This window comes from Grampus griseus (assembly GCF_964374135.1).
Source record: "Grampus griseus genome assembly, chromosome: 13".
NCBI lineage: Eukaryota > Metazoa > Chordata > Mammalia > Artiodactyla > Delphinidae > Grampus > Grampus griseus.
In genome coordinates, this window is record NC_139007.1 from 78,448,645 (window position 1) to 78,471,712 (window position 23,068).

At 39.8% G+C, this 23,068-nt stretch overlaps 1 protein-coding gene across 8 annotated transcripts in view; it reads left to right on the forward strand.

The window, feature by feature from the left end:
• Positions 1-23,068, forward strand: part of ARID1B (AT-rich interaction domain 1B) — a 411,849-nt gene that overhangs the window by 106,406 nt on the left and 282,375 nt on the right. For all 8 annotated transcript variants that reach the window (XM_082668765.1, XM_082668758.1, XM_082668762.1 and 5 more), the window contains exon 3: positions 21,499-21,627. In XM_082668765.1, coding sequence (XP_082524891.1) covers positions 21,499-21,627 — 129 coding nt within the window. The remainder of the gene's footprint in view (positions 1-21,498; positions 21,628-23,068) is intronic.

Genomic DNA, 23,068 nt, shown 5'->3' on the forward strand with positions numbered 1-23,068 from the left:
TTTCTTATTGTACCTACGGGCCACTGAATGGAGTTATTTAAAGGTTTTATATTTTTTTGGAGTAGATAGCACTCATGTGACCATGCAGACAGATCACATGCACAAACTGGTACATTTGTGTTTCTGTTTATAAAATGACATTGTGGTGGCGGTCTGACTCTGAACCGAGGCCCTCCTAGCCTCACGCTTCTGTGGACTTCATGCTGCGTCCTAGGAGCCTTCCCTTTGTGGTCTCTGGCCTGCCTCGTATCCTCCAGACCCAGCCACATCTAGCTGTTTCATGTAGCTTCTGGTGTTCCTTGTTGGTCCAGTGACTCTACCCTGGACTATGGGCTCCTCAGTTTGAGGCTCTGATTTCTGATTGCCAGGTGGGCATCTCCACCTGGATGTAACCCTGGAAACTCCGTGCTGAGTATTCCATTGGCTTATCTTCTCCTGAGTCCATTTGTCCCATAAAATCATGGTACAGCTCATTCAATTAAGTCATCCCTCTAGAAGTCATGCTTGGTGTTCCTCCCTCACACCCCACATCCAGCTGATCACTAATTCCTGCAAATTACGTCGGACCTTTTCTGTCCTCTCTGTTCGTGGCCTTCTTCACAGTAATCTCTGAAGTTGAGTTCTTTACCATCACCGGCGTGGGCAGTTGCTCTTGCCTGTCACCCAGCGTCTTTGCCAGTTGTCTCTCTCCTGCTTCTAGGTCATTCTCACTTTGAGGTCCCGGGACCCCTGAGTGTTCACAGATGGACTTCAGAAGGCTGTGGGTTCTTTGAAATTCAATATTAAGATTTCTGTGTATGTGTGTAGGTGCAGTTTCTGGTCATCATATTCTCAAAGGATCTATGAGTCCGGAATGGTTAAGAACAGTTTTTGTGTAGTTAGTTCTTCATGTGGCATCTTCACAGTCATCTCGCTCATATAAAATGTAAATCTGATAAGTTGCTCTCCTGCTTACGGTTCTTTAGTGAAATCCTGTTTTATGTAAAATCCAAACTTGTTAGCCTAATGGCATGGCCCTTCTGAACTTTCCCACCTTATCTTCTACCAGCCCTTCCTCCTGTGTCTGTGCATCGGTCTACTGAAGTATTTTCAGTTTGAGTATATACCATGCTTTGTTTCCCACTATTCCTTCTGTCCGAGATTACCCATTCCACCTTGCCCCTTCCCTGTTTGCTTTATGTGTCACTTTCTCTGTGAGTGAAGTCTTCCTTGCTCACTGACCCCCAACTACATTTAGGCAACTTCTATTTCAATTAAAACTTCTTTCTGTATATTAAAATTATTGGTTTATATTGAACATGTCCACTACTGAACTTGTGATCTCCATGTAGTACATTAGAACTTCCTGCCTCTGAAATCTCATTACGTGTGACTTGTGAACCTTCTCACATAACCATATTTATTTTTGACTTTTGATTAGTTAGCTAAGATCTTATGAAGGACTTAGTTCTTTTCTTGTTCTTGACTTAAGCGACTGCCCTTCATCATGTGTATCGTGACAGCTGTGTATCATGTTGTGTCTCCTCTTTTTGCTCTGCTGTGCTACACACTTTGAAGTTCTCCTTTACCTTCTCTACCTATCTTTTCTACCATTTCCAAAACTGCTTCTATCAGCCAGAATTCTTGGTTGTTAGCAGTGAAAACCAAGTTTGGCATATCCACGCAGAAAAGGAAGTATCGACAGGCTAGTGGGAAGCTGCAGAATTGCCAGGAAGGATGAAGAACTGGGCCAGCAAGAAGGGAAAGCACATGGGCCACCACGCTGTGAGGACAATGCCAAGGCCAGGTCATGAGGACAGAGAAGGCACCCACAGTCACTTAGTAGGCAGCACCACAGCGTGTCCTCCACCGTCACCCCCATTGGTATCTTGGAAACATACACCTGTGACACACACCTGAAATTGAGTATTGCTGTCTTTCTTTGTTTGTGTTCCTGGCTATTGAGTCAAAGAGCAGAGCATGTGCATCTGATTGGCTGATCCTGGGTCACATGCCAATACCCTAGTTGCCAGTGAGTTTGGTAAAGCAAGTGTGGCATTTTCAGCCTATTAGGAGGCAGAGTCTATCTCTACAATCCTGACTAATTACAGCGTCTGTTTTTTCCCCACACCACTAAGCAATTCTCAGATACCAGTTGGGTGTCGTACAGTTTAACTCAATTCTGACGCTGTCTACCTGGAAATAGCATTAGATCCCACAGATTAAGGGCTCAGTCCTACAGTACAGCCCCCAATCCCCACTTCCGATGGCAGTCACAAATCCAGGTCGTCATCTGTGCTTTAATTGGCTGGCTGTAGATCCAGAAGTCCCAGCAGCCCTTTCCTCGGGTTCCATTAATTCGCTAGCGCAGCTCACAGAACTCAGAGAAGCGTTTCACGTACCAGATTACTGGTTTGTTATAAAAAGATGTAACTCAGGAATAGCCGGATGGAAGAGATGAGTAGGGCAAGGGCGGGAGCTTCCCTGCTCTCTGAGTGCACCACTCTCCCAGCACTTCCGCGTGTTCAGCCACCTGGAAGCTCTCTGCACCTGCCCTTTTGAGTTGTAGGGAGGCTTCACATAAGCACGATTGATTAAATCTTTGCCCCCTGGTGATTGATTCAACCTCCAAACACTGTCCCCTCCCCAGAAATCCAGGGCTAGGACTGAAAGTTTCGACCCTCTAATCACTTGGTTGGTCCTCCTGGCAACCGGCCCCCATCCTTAGGTGAGTTTTGAAAGTGTCATTAACATAACAAAAGACACCTTTTAGGCTGTCAACATTTAGGAAATTCCAAGCGATTTTGGAGCTCAGTGCCAGAAATGGGGACAAAGACCAAATATGTATTTCTCACTCTAAATCACCACATCACAGCCTCCTATCACACTCAGTGAGGAATTATCCAAATACCAGAAGTGTTCGTAGCCTGGGCAACCAAACGGACGGACAGATGTTTACCACTCGGGCTAGATGTACTTTGGGGAGTTTTTATTGGTGAGATACGTGTTACTATCTTGTGACTGTTTAGAGTGGCTGACCATTTGGGAAGCTTTCACGTCAGCATCTCATTCAATGAGGTGGGGGGAGTGTTGTAGTCCTATCACATAAGGAACCTGGTGGGCAAAGAAGTAATGCAGTCTGACAAAGGATACGTAGCCGTTCAGGGCAGAACTGGAGCTTGACCTTGCGCTTCCGACTTCGGAGTCCGCGCAGCCTGTTCCCACTGCACCAGCCTGCAAGACACAGTGCCCTGGTGCAGTGCCGAGAGGGGCTCAGGAAGGTGTGTTCACACATGCACGCTCACACGGAGCCTCTTCCGAGGACAGCAGTGCGCGCTTATCTGGTTCTGCGAGGGCCAGTTTAGCATTTTGTATCCTCGTTCTGTCTACTTGTGTTGTTCAGTGTTGTAACATCTCTCTGGTTGACTGAAGCCATATGTCATCCAAATGGAACCTGGACTGTGGCATTGGCCTGGCAAACCCTTGGCTGTGGAGTACAGCAGCAGAAATTATGAACACTGTATCTGTTCATCAGGCCAGTGGAATTTACAGGCACTTCTGTGGCTGTGCCCCACACCTGTGCACCCTGGCAGATGAGAGTACAGCAGGTTAAGCCTTCACACTCTTTTTCCTCTCTGTGAATCGTGCATTTGCTTCCTTTTGTGGATTGCTGTAGAAGCCAGGTGGATGAGCACTTTAAAGGATTATAACATTGGCAAATATATTTGGGGAATGACTACCTCAAAACAAGTAGTATGAGAAGTGTTCAAGTTGATTTTTTTTCATATCATATTAAATACTTCTGCTTGCATCATATTAAACACTTCTTAAATTCTTAAGAATTTTAAGAATATTAGGTAATTTTTCTGTTATAGGGACAGAGGGTTTGTATCTTACTGTTTCTTATAAAGTAGGACATCGATTCTTGCTGTGAGTTAAGATATTAACTTGACACACGCATGTATACGCATGCGAGGTGGAGGGTATATATGTTAAGCTTAATGTTCCTGTGTTTTAGACTAGGGAATCTCTCATATCTTGCGGGAAAAGCTGAGTCAACTCTTTCACAATGATGGGAGGAAAACAAAGCAAAAACAGCAATAACAAAAATCTCAAACCCTCTCTGCATCAGGAGATGGCAAAGTATCACCAGAGTGGAAGAACCCTTCCAACATTGGAAGGTCCGCCTTGGTGTATTTGAGGCGTGAGGTGGGGGCCAGGTGGTAAGAGAGTGCAGGTTATTGTCGCCAAGGGGAGAGGAGGCTGCGAGGGCAAGTCTGGGAATTAGAAGAAGTATATTTTCTGGGGAGGGGGACATCATAAAGTGAAGAATAACCCTGTCATTAGTCAGGAGAGTCAGAGGGAAAGAGGGATGTGATTGGAGAGAGAAGGGAGGGGGTAGAAACTGGACTGCTGGTAATGAAGGATAATGGGAGAAAACCAGGGAGAATGTCATATGATTGTGTTAGAAGCTTACTCCAGAGCCTTTGCAGGGGAGTTGATAAGTTGGTGTAGTGTTTAAATGTCAAACATAATGCTTTATATAGAATAAGAAAATTTTGTAATTATTTAATAAATATCTTGTGTAAAATTTGCGTAAGAAAAAATACTGATGGCTTTTGGCGGATGGTAGTTACTAAGCTTTTATTATTTTAGAAAATACTTGTAAATTTTGTTCAGGAAACAGATTTTACTTTGACAACAGTTTGTGTGGTTGTTTTCTCATATTTCTAATGTAGAGAAAAAGGCCAAAGAGAAGAATTTGGAAGCTTGATAGATAGAGGAGGTCTTGTTGGCTTGGTAGAGGTTAGAAGGGATTTAAAATGCAGGAGCCCGTGTGTCTGTGCAGCTGCACTGTTGCAGTGTGTTGCCCTGGGCCTGCCGGACTTTCCACAGCTCTACCAGGTGACTAACTTGTAACTGGGCCCAAGTGAGCCACCCCTAATGCCCAACTGCTCCCCTCTCGCCTCCCTCCCAACCCTCACCTTGGCTGTGAGGTCTGGAACAGCCTCTCTGTGGGCCCTCCTGTGACCGCCGCAGGCCAATTTCAGTTATTTAGTACCAGGGTAACCCTATAGTTGTTTACCTGGACCCAGATTGAGGTCTGATATATGGTATTTGAAAATTTGGATGTATCGGATTTGAAATTCATGATATGCCGAAAGAAATTGGAAGAAATTAGATAATTTTTAGTAGTTTTATTTTTCAAATAAACAAATATGTACGTATATAGGTAGCGTCACCTATACCGTCTTCAGGTGCTTTCTCTTACTGTGTGCACATGTGATACATTGTCTTCAGCTCTGCATCACTCACTTTTCAGGGAGTCTGAGGATTGCATGGGTTTGTGGACCTCAGTATTTGACTACTTTCATCACCCATTATTGGAATTTTAGTCTAAGTAATACCCATTGGGGCATGCTCAGTGTTTGTTCATGTTGATTAAAGGGGAACAATTACAGCAATAATTTCCAAATGGTAGGTATTCTTTAAAAATTATTGCATGGTTTTGGAATGCAATATTTGATTTCAGAGAGCAGAAAGTTTGCCTCCTTACCAATGGCTTATTTGGGTTACCATGAAAAAGATGTGTTCTTGGCCAGTAATGTAAGGAGGCGTCCTAAAGGTGTCTGTGACAAGGCGGAAAGCCTTAATGGGCTTAAAATTTTTCCAAGGACAATTCGCAATTGATATTTGAGAGTTAACTGTAAGTCATTATCTTGGGTGGTAACTCATAAGTTTATGTTTTAAAATGAAATGTACTAATTTATTACAGAGTCAACCATTCATACAGCCAGTGTTGTTTTTTTTTGTTTTTTTTTGGTTTGTTTGTTTCTTTGTTTAAGCATCTGCAGTGTGCATAATGTGGCCTGGGCATTAATCAAAATTATTCTCTATCATTACCTCACACTGCACTGAACTGTTTATTCCTCATACCCTTAATGTGTTCCTGTCTTCCCCACCTGGGTTTCTGTTACTCAACAGGGATTCCTCTTTTTTCTCTTCTCTGCCAGTTGAGAGTCAAGTCCTCCCTCCAGGCCTAGGGCCAGTACCTCTGGTCTGAGCAGCATTTCCTAACGCTCTAGGACTCGTTTCCGCAACTCTTCAAGTGGAATTTACCTGCTTCCTTCTCTCCTGTCCTGTTACTGCTCAAAATCTTCCTGTTTATTCTGAACTGTAAACATGTATTACCTCTCTTTTCTGCTTGTAAGCTGCTGTGTGCAGGGATTTTGTCTTATTCGTATTTCTGTCTTCTATAGAGACTAGGATGATTCTTTTGGTACTTTATTGCTTAATAAAATGTTGAATCAGTACATGTGATATAATGGAATGTATAGAGAAGTTCAAAATCCATCTGTGAAAACAAAGCACAGATACCGACTTTAAGGGAGCCTTGCCGTATCTTTCTCTTTCAACACTGCAGTCTGTTTGAATCAGGAGACCAGCCATCTATCACTGATTCTGTCACCAGTTGGCCACATACTCTTAGAACCTTCACAGAGAAGGTTCTCTGTGAAAGGAGACTAACTCTACCTTTTTTCATAGAATTATCACAGAGTTAAATGAGATCATCTGTGTGAAAGAAGTTTAAAAGCGCTTTGTACATATGAAGTATCGATATTGTCATGAATTGGGGGGGGTGGTTAGCTGATAACAATGAACAATTTTTATGATGACATCTTTCTGGTAGTTACTGTAGTCAGTTGTTTGGAGAAAAGAATCAGAGCTGATTAGTCTTATACTCTAATTTGTGGTATAGGGGATTTCATATTGAGGTCTCGGGGTAGAGAACAAAGTAAGGTTATGATAAAAGAGTACAAGGGAAACGTGACAAGAGGGAGAGTTCCATAGCTTAATTTCTGTATTTTCTAAAGGTGCAAACTCAGTGGATACAACTGCCTTCAGTTTCTTCTGTTTTCCAGTGTTGGTTGTCCAGGGAACATTTGTGAGACACCTTCAGGCTCCCTGTTCTTGTAGCGTCTTACCCAGTGCCTCTCTACCTATAATAGTCTATCTTGTGAACATTCACTTTTTCGATTATATGTTAACTTCCCTTATTCTTCTTAGGAGCATCACTGCAACAAATATATTGCCTTGTCCCTATGAGGTTTTACGTTTCTTCTTTTGGGATCTATGTGGCAAATCAAAAGAAGTCATAGCCCTTTCTCTTTACTCTTTATATTTAAAAATTTACTCATTTTCCTTTCTTCGCCTCCTCTGGAATTCAATCCATTCCATGCTTTTAATCTCATTTCTTTCCTCCAGCGGTAATACGTTTGATATGTACCATCTCTGGCACTGGCCTGTTGTTCAACATGGCACGCCCTCATTCTCCAGATTCTCTGCTCAGCCTCCTGTCTCTCCTTCACCCGTTCTTGCTGTGACTCCCGATTCCTTCCAGGAGCTGCTGTCTCCTCCTCTCTGAGCAGTAGGCGCCATGGGTGGCTTGTTGCCCTGCGCTGTTGGAGTTTGCCTTCTCTCTCTTTGCTGGTTGTCTCCTGTTGAACCGCTCCAGCTGTTCAACCTACTCAGATCAAATCAGCAGTGGTTTTGTTCTCTGGCAGTGGCGTCGAGTATCGATGGCAGCTGCAGGTCAGGGGAAAGGAACTTTAGGAACCAATATCCATGGACCCTGATTGATTCGGATACAATATCACTTGGAACAGCTTTCCCTGAGATGCTCTGAAAGAAATCATCCTTGAGTGCAATGTTTTTTAAACTATTCATTGTAATCTGTTAGTGGGAGCATGAAAGCAGTGTATTAAGCTGCAACCGGAAATTTTTAAAAAGGGAATTTGAATATAAACAAAATATGAATGTATCACATGTAGTAAGGATGTCATGTGTGTTCAAGGTTGTGATAGAAAACGTAATTCTTCTTTTGATTTGGAATCAAAACATTTGAAAGCCGTTGCTCTGCTTACCCTTCAGTATTTTTAGCACCTTTGATTCCTCACCCCTTTTCTTTCTAATGGAAGTTTAAGATTTTTTTTTTTTTACAGTTGAGATAAAGTAGAATTAGAATATGGCCTATTTGCAGGACAACTTGATGGAAAATTGAAAGCACAGTTACTTGATTTACCAGTTGCAGGGCAGGTCACTTACCCTCCACATCAGCTCCACGTCAGGGCGTGGCCAGCTAAGCAGCCTGTGTCCCAGCAGAAGCCCCCTGAAGAAGCCTGCAGTGAAGGCACCCCACCTGGAGGCTGTCCTGCAGATGGAGAGTTTCATTCAGGAGCATTAGGACCTGTTCAGGATGGCACGCCCAGACCCTAACAATGGATTCGTCTGGGACGTATGGGGTAATCACAGTCTCCTAAGGGGGTGGCGGGGATTTCTAGATTCATTAGGCTCCCACCAGTCTGGGGAGTGGAGGATATTGGAAAGAGATTTTAGGAAACACCAAATGGCTAGATACTAGTGTTGTTACTTCTTTTCTCTGGCAGTAAGAAATAGCTATAGGTTTTAAGTGATTGTGATGATTATTGAATGTAATATCTCTGGTTAGAAAATGACCATTCTTCACTAATTCCTCATACCTGGTCCTGATTCGGGGAGACTTCGTGACCCCAGTGTTAACCTTGCTACTCTGATGGACTTCCACTGGTCTTGTAAGCAACGTTCTTGAAAGGAAACTAAATATGTCAGATGAATAGTTGGAAATCATCCCCCTCCCCCAATAATATGTATAATGCATCTTTTAAATTTAAAGGATTTATTAAAATGAAAATTATTTTGGCATACTGTTTGAAGTCTGGCTTTTTCCTTCTAAAGGTAATGAAGAAATTGGTTTTTTGTAGTTAAAGTAGGATTAGAATATGGTCTAATGAGAAACATTTTGACCCTGTTATCTTTATTTGCCATTGGATTGGAGGACTGTATCTTAGGACAATTATTTTGTACCCCTTCATGTTTTAGGAAAATAGTTAAATGACTTTTGTATTATCCCAAAGTCTACTGACTTCCCTGCAGAGGTGCTTAGAATGGACAGTCTGAGAACACATCTGTGTTCAAGTATAGTTTTGTGAGGGATAATTATAATTTTGATTATTTGTTGTGTTTCAAAATGAATGGGTTATAGAATGTCTAATTTTAATGATTTAAAATAAATTATTAAATATAAATAGAAGAGACGGTAGAGAAAGAAGTGAAACATTTAATTTGTTGATAATTCTACATTAGGTAAAGCTTCCTCTGTCCGCCCCCAAGTGTCTTTCTGTTAATGATTTTAAAATATCAACATCCTATATTTTTTCCTGACCAATCTTTTGGGACTATTTGGCACGTGTGTTCCATCTGATGAAATAAAAAAAAATTGCAGATCTCAAGGGAAATAATTAAATGATTTTCTCTTCTTATATAAACATTTGCTTTGAAATATATTTATACTTCAAGGGCTTTGATATTTTTATCTAAAGCATCATTTCCTCATACTGTCTCAACCTCAAAATGAAACTCCTCTTTAAACTATTACCCAATATCACAAGTTTATCATATAGGTTAAATTTATGTGCCAAATGACTAAAAATGAAGCGCCTCCCCGCCTCCTCTCTTTTGCCTTGAGTATATGATATCTGTGTTGGTAGAAATTTTATATCTTAATCCTTTCTAATTTCAGTGTTTAAAACTTTAAAAAATGTGTGTACATTTCTCTTTTGTAGCCACTGTGTTTTTATTCACCGAGCTCCCTTTTTTCAACCCCTTCCCACTCCAGCTGCTTCCCTTAGGTTCTTTGGGCTCCCCAATACTCTTGTCTGTTCTTAGACTGCTCTCTGCTAGAACAGAGCAGGGTGTCCAGAGTGTCCTTTGCTCTTCCTGTCCCAGCCTGAGTGTCTTCCATGCTTAGCTTAACATGCTACTCCCCAGTCCTTCCATTCAATGACTGAGCACCCTGGGAGAGTGGAATGAGCCCTGGGTGGGGAGGGGGTGTGCGCAGAGAGTTGAATTCCGATTGAGACTCCAGCTGGGTGAAATTGTGCAGGTTTCCTAACCCTTGACCCTACCTTCTTGATCTTAATAAGGACAGGGTTGAACCAGTGATCTCTGAAATCTCTACCAGTTCTAATAGCGCATGATAAAATAATTTACAATAAAGTGTAATTAGGCTTAGCCTTCTGAGGATGGGCGAATGAGTGTGTATTTTCAGTTTAAAACAATAGCTTATTGATCCAAATATGTGATTGTGTGTGTTGCATGTATTTTTGAGCATTTCCACCCGGCCCCCCAACTCAGACTATGATCCAGGGAATAAAATGCAAGGAGTCAGTTTTTCAGCCACTAATGTGCATATATATTTCCTTTAGTCTTACCTTTGCAGGTGGGGTTCAGGAGAGATATCACTGATTTGTGAGAGAGGGTGGGTTAGTGGTGGTAGGAACACCTCCCAGAGCAAAAGGACTCCTTTATTTTCACTCCTCATTATTTGTTATGAGTTCATTCTGAAAGGGCAAAAAATAAAATGACCAGCTAATTATGGTAATTTGAAGGCTGTTGTGTCCCTGGGTAGCACAGGACAAAGCCTGCAGCTGTCTCCCCACCCTCCGGGCCAGTGTCAGTGCCTCTACTCAGGGGGGATGCCGGTAAAGGTCCCCATACTGGTTCGTCCCCCGGGACTGTCTATTCTTAGATTCTTCCGTCTACTGAATTCTCAAAGTCTCAGAGGAAGCCAGGTTTGGGTTTTGGCCGTGTTACATGGAGAAGTCTGACCCTTTTGCATTACCGTCGCTATTACTTTTCTTCATTCATACAGTTTTCACCATATACATTATTTACATTTAGGCGTGGATAGATAAATGAGTACAAGTTTCTCCTTTAAAAGGTACCTTATAGAATACTTAGACTGTATATTTTTAAAGGATCACGTTTTAACACAATATAGTTTTTGAAATATCCATTTTTGAGGGGCTTGGTGGTTTCTTTACTCACATTTTTATAAACTCAGTTACTAAAATCATTCCCTCCCTCCCTCCCTCTCTCTTTTTTTTGTGAGCAGGAGAGAGAGGATATAGAAGCAACTAGCCCCCTTACCCTCCATGGATGAACTTTAGACTCTTGGAAAAGTGTCATCACATAGTTCCCCGCTTTGACTCTTTAATTAAAAAAAGAAAAAAGAAACAACTTCAAAACTGCATTAACACATCTCACACACACACTCGCGCGCGTGCGCGCGCACACACACGGGGTTTAAATGCATGGTATAAAATCCCCAAGGTAGAAAGATCCTGCTGTGAACGGTCTCTCTCCTCATGTCCCCCCACCATCAAGTTCCCCTCCATAGAAGATACCAGTTGCTTGTCTCTCCATTGGCTGGTTTAAAATTCTAGTCTGATTCTGGTAAATCCCTGTTTTCTCTGTTTTCCCCCACTCCATAGTTATCTGCAGTAGAACAGTCTTTTCAGTCTAGCATTCACTGCACATGTTCCAGTCATGCGGTTACAGAGTTGACCCTGCAGCCTCAGCAAAGGTTATCTCTTCAAAATTCTCTGAAACGCCCTTTCGGCACGTCCATTTTGGCAGCTGGGTTTATGTGGGAGAGTTGGCAAAGCTCTTGGCCTCCTTTCTGTGCTTTATGAAATCTGGCCAGAAGGGCAGCTAGGCAAGAAGTTCCCATCAGTTGCACTGCTGAGTATTTTCCATTTTTTACCTGTAGTAAACAACAGTGTTCTTACCACGTGTGAGTAGACCAAGTGGGTGGTTTTTAAAAACATGAACGTACTGTAGCCTCACACTTAAAGTCCTATTAGAAAACTGCTGTTCTAATATGTGTGTGAGGTACTGTTGTACTGTTTTGACTTTTGATTTTGTAATCTTTTTATATATATTTTTAAAAATTGAAACAACTCAAAGATTATATTCACCAGTTACAGCTACCTGTTGCAGTTTGGCCAGTAGTATAACAAGAAAGATGGAAACTCCAAGTTGCTTTTCAGTGAGATGTATTCATTACATACAACATCACGTGCCTGGGTTCTTGGTAAAGTGCTTTCTTGAATGGAGACAACTGAGTCCCTGTGAGGCAGCTCAGGCCTTTTCTTCCTCCCTCCCTCCCTCCCTCCCTCTTTCCTTCCTTCCTTTTTAAAAAATGTTTTTATTTTTAAGTCACTTTTTCTAAGAAAATGTTGCTTCTGTAGCAGAGTTGACCTATTTATTTCTATAGATGGCCATCAGAGCCCTTCTTTTCTTTCTGTACATACCGCGAGCTCCACAGAAGTAGGGCTTCACGCAAACCATGTTGATGCATTTCCATAGTTATGATTCTCTAATTGAAAAATGACTGCGTGTGTTTGGTATGGAAAATACTTATTTTTCATTTTGTTTTAAATGTAAATACTAGTAACCTAGATGTCAAAGCTTCTGCGTTAGAAATGAGCAAGGCTCCTTTTACTACTAAGTTTTTTTCCTGCTTGTATTATTATATTAGTAAGGCTCGCAGACTCATAGGTGAATTTTTCTCCCCATGTTGATTTATGAAAGATTTTAGACCACTTGGCTTTGGTATGCTGGTTCTGGTTGCTTCAAGAACAGGTAGTAAGAATTCATCTTTTACTCTTAGGTAGTAGACCCCTCACCCATTCATACACATTGGAAATATGCTCTTTTTCTAGCTAAAATTTTTAGAATGAGATTTATCATCATGTACATTGCATGCATACTTTCTTTCCGAAGCTGCAGGTTTTTTTCTCGTTATGCTTCTCTTTTGTCAAAGAAGTGCACTGTAGACCTCATAGATCTGTGATACCAAATGCCTTCGATGGATCCTTGGGAAGAAAGTGTTTTAAAGTGCATAATTAGGGCACTTGAGCATAAAACTACAATTATACACTTGTGTGTTAATTTTGTGTACAGTAAGACTTTCGTTCAACACTGGTTGTAAATGAGAGGAAGCATTTTCCTGCCAGTGAATGCCTGCGTTTTATGAATACTTAAAACCTCCTCTAATTGGCTGACCTGGAAAAAAAGGTGAAAACATCTGTAGTTAAGAGGTAGAGGAGAATACAAAATGTGTACTAGAGGTTTCTTTTTAAAAGTAAGTAGAGAAGTGATTTTACTTTCGTGTGCAGCCACGGTTGCTGTGCCTTTGGAATCACTTATGCAATTTTAGCTGCTATTCCACAATAAAGACTAACAGTGAAAGCAGTTTAGATAAGGCAGTGAAAATAATCAAGGGACTGAGGGGGGCAGAAAGCAGTTGACAAGGAATCTCTGATCTGGTACAATAAAGGCTTTGGCTGGCATTGATTGACCATGTATTTGTCAATCAAGTTCCATGTACTAGCATTAGGGGGCACTCCTTGAAATTTGGAGTTAATTTTATGGAAACTAAAGGATGTACCACTTTACAGAATGGATAGTAATGTTCCAGAACTTGTTACCCTCAAGAGACTAGAAATATAAATTAATTTAAGAAGGGTATAAATAAATTTGTGGGTAATAGAATGACAGTGATTATGAAGAGGAAATAAAGGCTGTTCAGGACATATTGCTGACTTTTGGAAATTGAGGTCATGAAAGGCACTACCATTTAGTTCCCACAGCCATGTAGCGTATTCACTCTGCAGAACATTGGTCTGACATAGTATTCACTTAAGCTGTGATTTGCTAAATATAGAGCAGTTGGACTTAGAATAAGCAGTGAAATTTTGTAGGCAATTAATAATTATAAAGAAGTCCAAGAGAGATTATATATATATTATTTTCACTGTTTATGATCTTATAAACGTAAAGTGTGTACCTGATAAGGAAGTTTTAGAAAGCAAAATTTGTCATGAGAAAAAATTTATTGCTGATGACAAATGAGAACTTTTTAATTTAGTTTCACAAATCAAAAGTAAAGCTATTTTCTGCTATGAATTAAAAAAAAAATTTTAAGCTAAGGGAGTGGGCTAAAGTAGCCCAGATATGTTGGTTTTTTTTCAGTCTGTTAAACAACAGCAGTGTTTATGGCCCGGAAGTTATCTGTTAGGTACAAGGGCATAGACAAAAATGGAAGTGGGCTCCGTAGCAACGAGAGCTGAGTAACTAGCTTGTTTGCGTGGTTGGTCATCAAGCCTGTTCTGGAGTTTAGACACTGCTTGACCCTTGACTTCTTTGCTGACTCCTCCAAGCCCACGTTGTCTTTTTTCTGTTACTCAAGGGAAGCTGGACAAAATTTGAAGGAACTTATGGCTTTACTATACAGTGCATACAGTAAGCACTCAGTATACATTCGTTGATTGTTTCTCAGTTTTCAAGCATGAAGGAGTAATTTCAGGAAGTTACGGAGTATTTTTTCCCCCCTTAGACAAGCTTAAGGACAAGATTTATTTCTCTTTTTAAAATAAGAAAGTGAATTTAAAAAGCACCTAAATTGTTTAAAAGTCTCAGTTGGGAACTTAGCTTAAGGGACTATATAGATTGTGGAGCATTTGTAGGATTTTGACCTTGTAAACTTTATTTATTACCTTCTAACACATTATTTTTGACTGGACATGTTGACATAATAAAATTTCCTCCTGCAGTTGGTTCAGCCACACATAGACTTAGCATCTGAATTCCTTGCTGTGGGGAATTTTCAGTCTGTGTCTTATGCATGAAAAATAGCATTTACTCTTTCTGTAAAATCAGAAGCCAGCAGAATATGCCACAGTAGTGACTAAAATGTAGCTGTTGTGAACTCATTTTTCCTATGCTTTTTGCCTTCCTTTTTTTGTAGAATTTATCTGGAAGGACTCACATTTATGATGGAAAACAAACAAATAAAAATTAGGAAGCTTTCTGCTGTTAAATATAAATTGTTATAATATACTTTTTGATAATTCTTAGAAAGACAGCAATAATTAATCCAAAATAAATTGCATTTAGTTTTAGATTCATGAAAAACTCAGAGTTGGTTTAAGAAATGATACATAACATTTGATGTATATTCTTCTGGGCTATTAATTCTTTACTCACCACACATATACAGATTTTCATGTTAAAAAATATATATATATGGTTTTGTAACCTGCTACCCCTTAAGTCCCACCTCAAAAATCCAGGGACAGACTTTCTTGCTATTCAATACATATTATCTACAATTAGAATCATTCATTTTAATGACTCTGTGATATTTTATTGAATAGAATATCATTACCCTCCCCTTTTAAACCAGTCTCTGTGGAGGCACATTTAACCATTTAGGCTGCTTCCCTGTTTTTGAGTGGGGGTGGTATCAGGGGCGTGCAGTGACCTCCTTGCCACACATATCTTTGCACACTTGTTTTATATTTTTCCTTAAGGTAAATTCCCAAAAGCAGAATTCTGGGTTGAAGGGATATCGTTCCTATACATATTGTGACTTGCGTTAAATATTTGAATTTACATACTCATTATGATTGTTTCAGTATTAATTGCTGTGTAGTATTTTGGAATTATGTAAATTGAAAGTATGAAAACTCCCTGTTAACTCCTAGAAACAGTTACTATTTTATTATCAAATAGGAAACTTACATCTAGGTTTAAGTAAGGCCAGAATGGTTTGACATAAATACATTAGAAAAAACGTGAGGTCAAAAGTTTAGATACCTTCTTCGTTGTTAAGTGTATATACATACTTTTAAAGTTATAATATACATACAATGAAATGCTCAGACCTTAAGTGTACAGTTCGATGAGTTTTGACAACTAAGGTACACCTATGAACCAACCATCCCAGTTAAGATACAGAATATTTTCATCACCCCAGAAGTTTCCTCACCCCTCTTTCTCACCAGCCCCCATATCCCACAAGCACTGTTTTGATTACTATCACTATAAATCAGTTTTGCTATAGATTTTGTTTTTGAACTTCATATAAACAGATTATACAGTTCGTTGAATGTGTGTTGTATTCGTTTAATATAGTTCTAGAGGGAAGTGTAGATACCAAACCAAACTGTTCTTAGAACAAAAGGATCTGAAGCTGATACGAAAATTATATACTAGAGTAAGAACAACAGGTCTTTCAAAAGAAGGAAGTTGGACCCTTACCTTACACTATGTGCAAAAATTAACTCAAAATGGGTCAGACCTAAAAACATAAGAGCTAAAGCTCTAAAGCTCTTAGAAGAAAACCTAGGGGAAAGCTTGATGACGTTAAATTTGGCGGTGATTATCGGACATGGAAACCAAATGTGCAGACAGCAAAAGAAAAGATAGATAAATTGGAGTATATCAAAATTGAAAACTTTCGTGCATCAAAGGACACTATCACGAGAACAAAAAGGCCACCCACAAAAGAGGAGAAAATATTTGCAAATCATATAAGGGATTAATACACAGAATATATAAAGCATTCCTACAACTCAACAACAAAAACCTAACAACCCAATCAAAAAATGGGCAAAAGACTTTAATACATTTTTCCAAGTAAGATAAACAAATGACTGATAAGCATGCAAAAGCTGCTCAAATCACTAATCATTAGGGAAATGAAAATCAAACCCATAATGAGTGTGACACCACTTCACACCCATGAGGATGGCTATTACAAAAACAAACAGAAAATAGCAGGTGTTGTCAAGGATGTGGAGAAATTAGAACCCTTGTGCACAGCTGGCAGGAATTAAAAAATGGTATTGCTGCTGTGAAAAACAGTATGGCGGTTGCTCAGAAAATTAAACATAGAACTACCGTATGATCCAGCCGTTCCACTTATGGGCTGGGTATATGTCCAAAAGAAGTGAAAGAAAAGGCTTGAGCAGGTATTTGTATGCCTGTTTTCGTAGCAGTATTATTCACAATAACCAAAAGGTAGAAACAACCCACCCATTGCCCACGATGGGACAAAATATTGTATATACTTAAAATGGAAATATTTTTAGCCTTAGAAAGGAATGAAATTCTGATTCATGCTGGAACATGGATGAACCTTGAAGGCACGAGGCTAAGTGAAATAAGCCCGACTCAAAAGGAATAACCAAATTCATGGGGACAGAAAGCAGAATAGTCGTTCCCAGGGACTGCGGTGGGGGATAGGAATGGGGAGTTACTGTTTAATGGAAATGGAATTTCATTTGGGGATGGTGAGGTTCTGAAGATGGATAGATGTGATGGTCGCACAGCAGTGTGAATCTACTTAATGCTACTAAGCTGTACCCTTTATGGTTAGAATTCCACGTATGACTCTAGCAAAATCTATTTTTCCCATTTACTTACTGTGTTGGAATTAGATTGCTTCCTCTTTCTGGCTCTTGTAAATAGTGTTGGATGGAATATCCTTCCTGGGACACATGTGAGTGTTTCATGGGTATGTATTCACAAGGGGAATTGCTGGGTCGTAGGGCAGTGCACCTTGAAACTTAGTGGAGAAACTGCTTTCTCAAACTTCTTTAGATAGGAAAAGGATGAGAATATAAACCTGATCATTTCTTCAGTGTTGAAGTATGAGCAAAGAGTTCAAGGTAAAGTAAAATGAAAAATGGGGCCTGGAATTCTGCACATTTAACATGACACAGAGATTTGAAAGTTAATACTCATGTCCTTTATCAGAGTAGTTTCATAAAATAAATACTCAAAGTAAATGAATCATTTTTAGCTATACTTTCCCTCTCCGATAATGTTTGAAAGCATTCACATTTCTTTGAAAATTGGAATAAAACATTTTGTGACTGTGTGTGTGCATGTTCCACTTGAAGATCCTCTTTATTTAGAAATGAGAGAAATTTTTGTTCTTCTTATTTTTACATAACAAATAGAAAATCCCTGATCTTAGGCATTTTCTGGAGATTTCCATTTGGTTTAGTTTAGTGATAAATGTCCAGCACGTTGGCTGGGCAGTAATGACCTCGAGGGTTAGCCGGTAATAGCCGAGGGTCCTCTGCTGCTGTCAATGTGAGGTTTGGGGTTTTTGTCTATTGGATGAAGCTGAATCAAAGACTTGGATGGTATAAGTCATTTCAGTTTTATAATGTGTTCCATCATTAAAGTTTTATATAATATATGTGCTGCCGAAGCGAGCGCTAAAGTTTTATATAATAATAACTTGATTTAATAATCCATCGAACAACATTCATTATTCATCCAACAAACATTTCAGTGGCAGGCCCCCTTCCAGGAGGCATACCACGGGTGTAGGAGTGTGTAGTCTAGTGATGAGGACAAACGGTAAACACATGAACACATAATTAAAGGGGTAACTGACGAAATCTAATAATCTCCCCTGTGGTAAAATCAAATCAGAAGTGGCATGAAAATGATGGTGGGTTAGGCCGGTTAGGGGACGCGTGGTATCTGAGACAGAAGTGCTTTGTTTCCTCAATTCTCAGCACTTGGTTCCTGAAACTCAGTAACTCTTGGTTAAATTTCAACAGTTTGGTAACTGTTGAACAGTTGAATTCAACAGTTTGGTAATCTTACTTACCCTGAATATGGTTAAGAACTAAGAGATAAGCAAAAAGACTCTTAGTAGCCAAAATTGATTTCACAAAACTTGAGACAATAAAAGCTCATATGCTTCCCTCATGGTTTAGTCCTTTGGGTCTTCATAACAGTGTAGTGGGTTTCTCAGTCCTCAGCAGATGCTGTGAAAGATGGAGGTCTGAGCGAGGAGCGTTGTGGCTGAAGGCCTTGATGCTGTGTGAGAAGCCGGCAGTGCGAGACCACAGTTTCTCTGGGGTTTGTGCAGACAACTTCCAGCAGTAGGCTCTGGGGCAGTCCATGTATTACGGCTCCGCCCTTCCATTTATGTTTCCTAATAATGATTGTTTGGTTTAAGATGTCAGAAAATCATATAATAGAACTTTGAAAGCCCTACATCTAAACTGATTAAAGCAAAAACATTGTTGCCCATTAAAGAATTGACATTAGTTCCTGACAGCTGAGGTGTATTATATTTAGAAATTGCCTTTTAAAGGTAACACTTAGTTAACAATGTTGTAGAGGTAGCACTACAACTTAGTTTAATAAGTAATAATTATTGTGTAGCATTCCGGATAGGATTATAATATTGCTGGTTATAATATTAATAGGAATTAATAGAGGAGGTAACCCCATTTTGCAGATGGAGATGTAAGGCATATCATTATGTGATCGATCGTATTCACACAACTGAGGTACAGGAGGGCTTGGATTCAGATTTCATATGTTTCTAGTACAGAGATGCTTTAGGTAGACTAGAACTTAGTCATCTCTGTTTTGTCATGGCTCCCACGTAAGGACAGTAAACCAAATGCAGTTGATTGGCTCTAGGCCCTATCAGTTATCCCAGGGTCTCAGAAGGTTAGTTAGCCAGTTAGTTAGTACCAAATAATTAGACCATGTATTTAAAAGGATAGCAGGTAGGTTTTTAATTGTGGAAGACAGTGATGGAATCTCCCAAGCAGATGCTTTGGGTGGTTCCCCCTCTGACGTTTGCCCTGTTCTGCAGCTTGTTGCCATGGATCCATTGAAGATTTGCTTACACTCCCACCCATCCTACCTGCCTCCCCTGCATCCGGCTTGCTTCCCCACTTTTCGGAGTTGGAATAGATAGTAAAAGAATCTAGTAAGTTCATGGCTTCTCTAGTGTGAGGAGACTCCTGCAATATGTCCTCTTGTTGTCTTGCTTAGAAAATAGAACCCCCCCCACACACACTTCCATATTGTGTGTAAGGGTTTCTGTAAACCAGAAAGTCAACATATTAAAGTGCAATTCACAGGGGAGTTGCTGGCTGTGTTGACTGAGCTTTACAGTCATTTTAACACTGGCAAAGTGTTACCCTAACTGCTTCAAATCAAACTGCAAAGATGCTTGTGTGAAATGCAGTATTAGATATCAAATCAAACATATGGGTGTTGAACGGAAGGGTATGTGTTGTGGTAGTATATGGTATTCTAGCATGTGGAGTTGTATTTTATGGAAATTCTTTGGCTTGGCTTATGTCAGGGACATACATTCATTATGAGATATCAAGCTGTAAAATAAATAAAAGCAAAGAATTCAACTGTGCTGTTGCATGGTTTTCAATACAAACTTGTCTGTTCTACTAACTTGGGGTCTGCGAAATGAGAGGCATTTGTAAGCCATTGTGGCCAAATGTTTTGTCAGCGTTGCTAGCAGCTTGAGAATAATCTAGATCGGGTCAAAAGGAATATGCACTTTAGCTTTCTGCATTTTTTCCCTTTTACTTCATTGAATATGTTGCCAATTACTGTGCTAATTGGTCTTAGAGGCAGAGTGTTTAATATTTTCCTCCTCACTCTCTTCTTTTCCTCATTCAGTATTCTGTAGTCAATTTGTTTTTTAAGTGTATATCTGGGACTGATGACTGAGTTCTTAAGTATGTGTGCTTATGGGGATCATGTTCTTGCAGTTCTCAAATGGACCCTATTGTGGTGTTCACAGTGACTTCACCATTCTCATTCCAGGAGTGCTTTTTGCCGTCCTGATATCTTGTTTTTCTTTTCCTCGCCTGTTCTTTCTCTCAATTAGGGGGAAAAAATGTCAATAGATTTCTCATTTGAAAGAACATCAGAAAATATCATCAGTGGTGTATTTACTGAATGAGGAAGGACTTTTGTTTGAACAATGATTTCAAGATTTTTTAGGCTCATGTAAATTAGAAATGGAGAAGACTGATTTTAGGTCATTCTGTCTGTAACTCGGGTATTTGCAGCACAGTACGCTTTGCTTTATATCAGTAACCGTTTTATCAACTAGGAAAATACTACCCTTGTATAGCTATGAATATCTTTCCATCAAGAACTCATATTGATAGTTATATTGTTTGATATACATAGTATTGTTTTCTAAATGGGTTTCATTTTATTATAAAGCAGTGTTGTTTCTTTTTAGCCAGAATAGTATCGGGTAATGGAATTGCTGCTGTAACTGGTATCTGCTAAAATGTAATTGAGGCATTCTGACCTTAGTTGAAACAAACATGTCCCCAAACCACAAACATCCTACAAAGTATTAGTGAGCTTGGACTGGAGTTCATTTTCATCTGAGTGTTGCATGAGAATGGATTAGCATAATGCTGCTTTGACTTTCTAGCGGAAACAATTTTTTTTTTTTTTTTTTTTTTTTTTTTTTTTTTTTGCGTTACACGGGCCTCTCACTGTTGTGGCCTCTCCCATTGCGGAGCACAGGCTCCGGACGCGCAGGCTCAACGGCCATGGCTCACGGGCCCGGCCACTCCACGGCATGTGGGATCTTCCTGGACCGGGGCACGAACCCGTGTCCCCTGCATCGGCAGGCGGACTCTCAACCACTGCGCCACCAGGGAAGCCCTAGCAGAAACAATTTTTTGACGTCAGTATTAGAAACTCGCCCCGACCCTGCCACTGGATTTTTGTGAAATTATCAATTTTTGATGTCTGATAATTTAACTCTGCTTCAAAAAATACTTTGTCTTTTGTCTTCATTGATAGTATGTGAGTAGAAAGCAGTATGCCAATTTATCTAATGGGGAGAATATTAAAAATATCGAATTCAATTGCTTAGCAAAGAACCCACTTCCTGTTGCTGAATTGAAACCATATTTGATTTCGCTGAATGGCACGTCTTGACTTTCTCACTTGCCCCGCTTGACTCCGTAACAGGTGCCGCCTCAGTATGGCCAGCCAGGTGTGAGCGGTTACTGCCAGCAGGGCCAGCAGCCTTACTACAGCCAGCAGCCGCAGGCGCAGTATCTGCCGTCCCAGCCCCAGCAGAGGTACCAGCCGCAGCAGGTGAGCACAGTCCTGGTCCCCAGGCCTCTGTTCTGAGATGTCTTCCCGGCCCCTTGAAAACATTTCTGTTCTCAGTGGGAAAAATTGAAGTTTTGAGAAAATGCAGAACTATAACCTAAACTCTTTGTTTACGAATGGATGTTTGAGATTGAAGGGTGGGAAGAATGACTAGTTTAATAGCTTCTTACATTACTGGTTAGTGACAGCAGAAAATGTCAGTCATTTCATGTTCTTTGTCATTTGTGTTCTGAATCTTTCCAGAAAGTACTCTGTCACTCCGTTGAGGCTTATTCAGGAAAATGGTTTTATTGATCATGTAATCTTTCTAGTTGGCACATACATGGTGTTTTTATGTTGAGCCTTCTTTTGATTTGTTTTTGTTTTAATGGTAAGTGCTACTGGGACGAAACATTGTTGCCTTTGGCAGTGTTATTCTTCCTAAACTAGCTTATAGACAGATAATCACTTCAATTACAATATATTAAAATACTAAAGGGAATCATGTACTTTTAAGTATGTTAAACACTTTCTAGTTTAAATTAGCCTCATTAAATACTCTTTTAGGTTATTGGGCTATGTATTTCAGCTTACATGATTTGTAGAAAAATAGTACATATGCATTTGGTACAGTGATTCAGTTTCATCTTGTTTTAGAGATTGTCGCTGAGTGATATTAAAAGATATCATGAGCTCAGGACCTGTACTCTGAATTCAAATAGAGCTTTCATAGAACTTTCAGTCATAAGCATCAAAATGTAACTTTGCATTTTATATTTTCCTCTCTTCTTTCATTTTTGTGGGTTGGGGGTGGTGAAGAGAGGGGAAGACAGTGACGTTGACTATTCAGTTTTTAAAGTGCTACTTACACAGCTTGGAGAGATTGTTGATGCTAAGCAACATATATAAATATATGAAGCTTAATTTTAATAAATTCAGCCGATTTCTTAAGTATTTTCTTGGGTTCTTTGGAGTCTTCTCCCATGTGACTTTTATTTGAGTTCCAAAAAGAGTTTATGACTTCAAAGAAAACATGTTAAAACAACAGCCGAGATTGAAGATCTGTAGAATCTTGTTTTTTGCATATATGTGTTCAAAATTTTGGTTTTATATAAAGCAATTTATAGAGGTAGGAATGTACATTATTTCAAAGTTATTCAGTCTGGTCTTTTATTAAAATGTGGGAAAATTAAATAACCTTTCAATACCGTTTCTTTTTAAGTGAGAGAGACTGGTGTCTGGGTTTATGATATATAAAGTTACAGGCTTTTCCTGGGCTTTCAGAGCCTTATTGAGCTTCTCTGTAGACAGAATGTTTTGTCATGTCATCAGAGTTTAAGGAGGACTCAATAGAGAGATTATATTACTCATTTTCCTTCAGTGAGCTAAAATGAATCTCTGATTGTAAAACCAATTTGATTAAGGATTCTGAGTGCCTGTCATT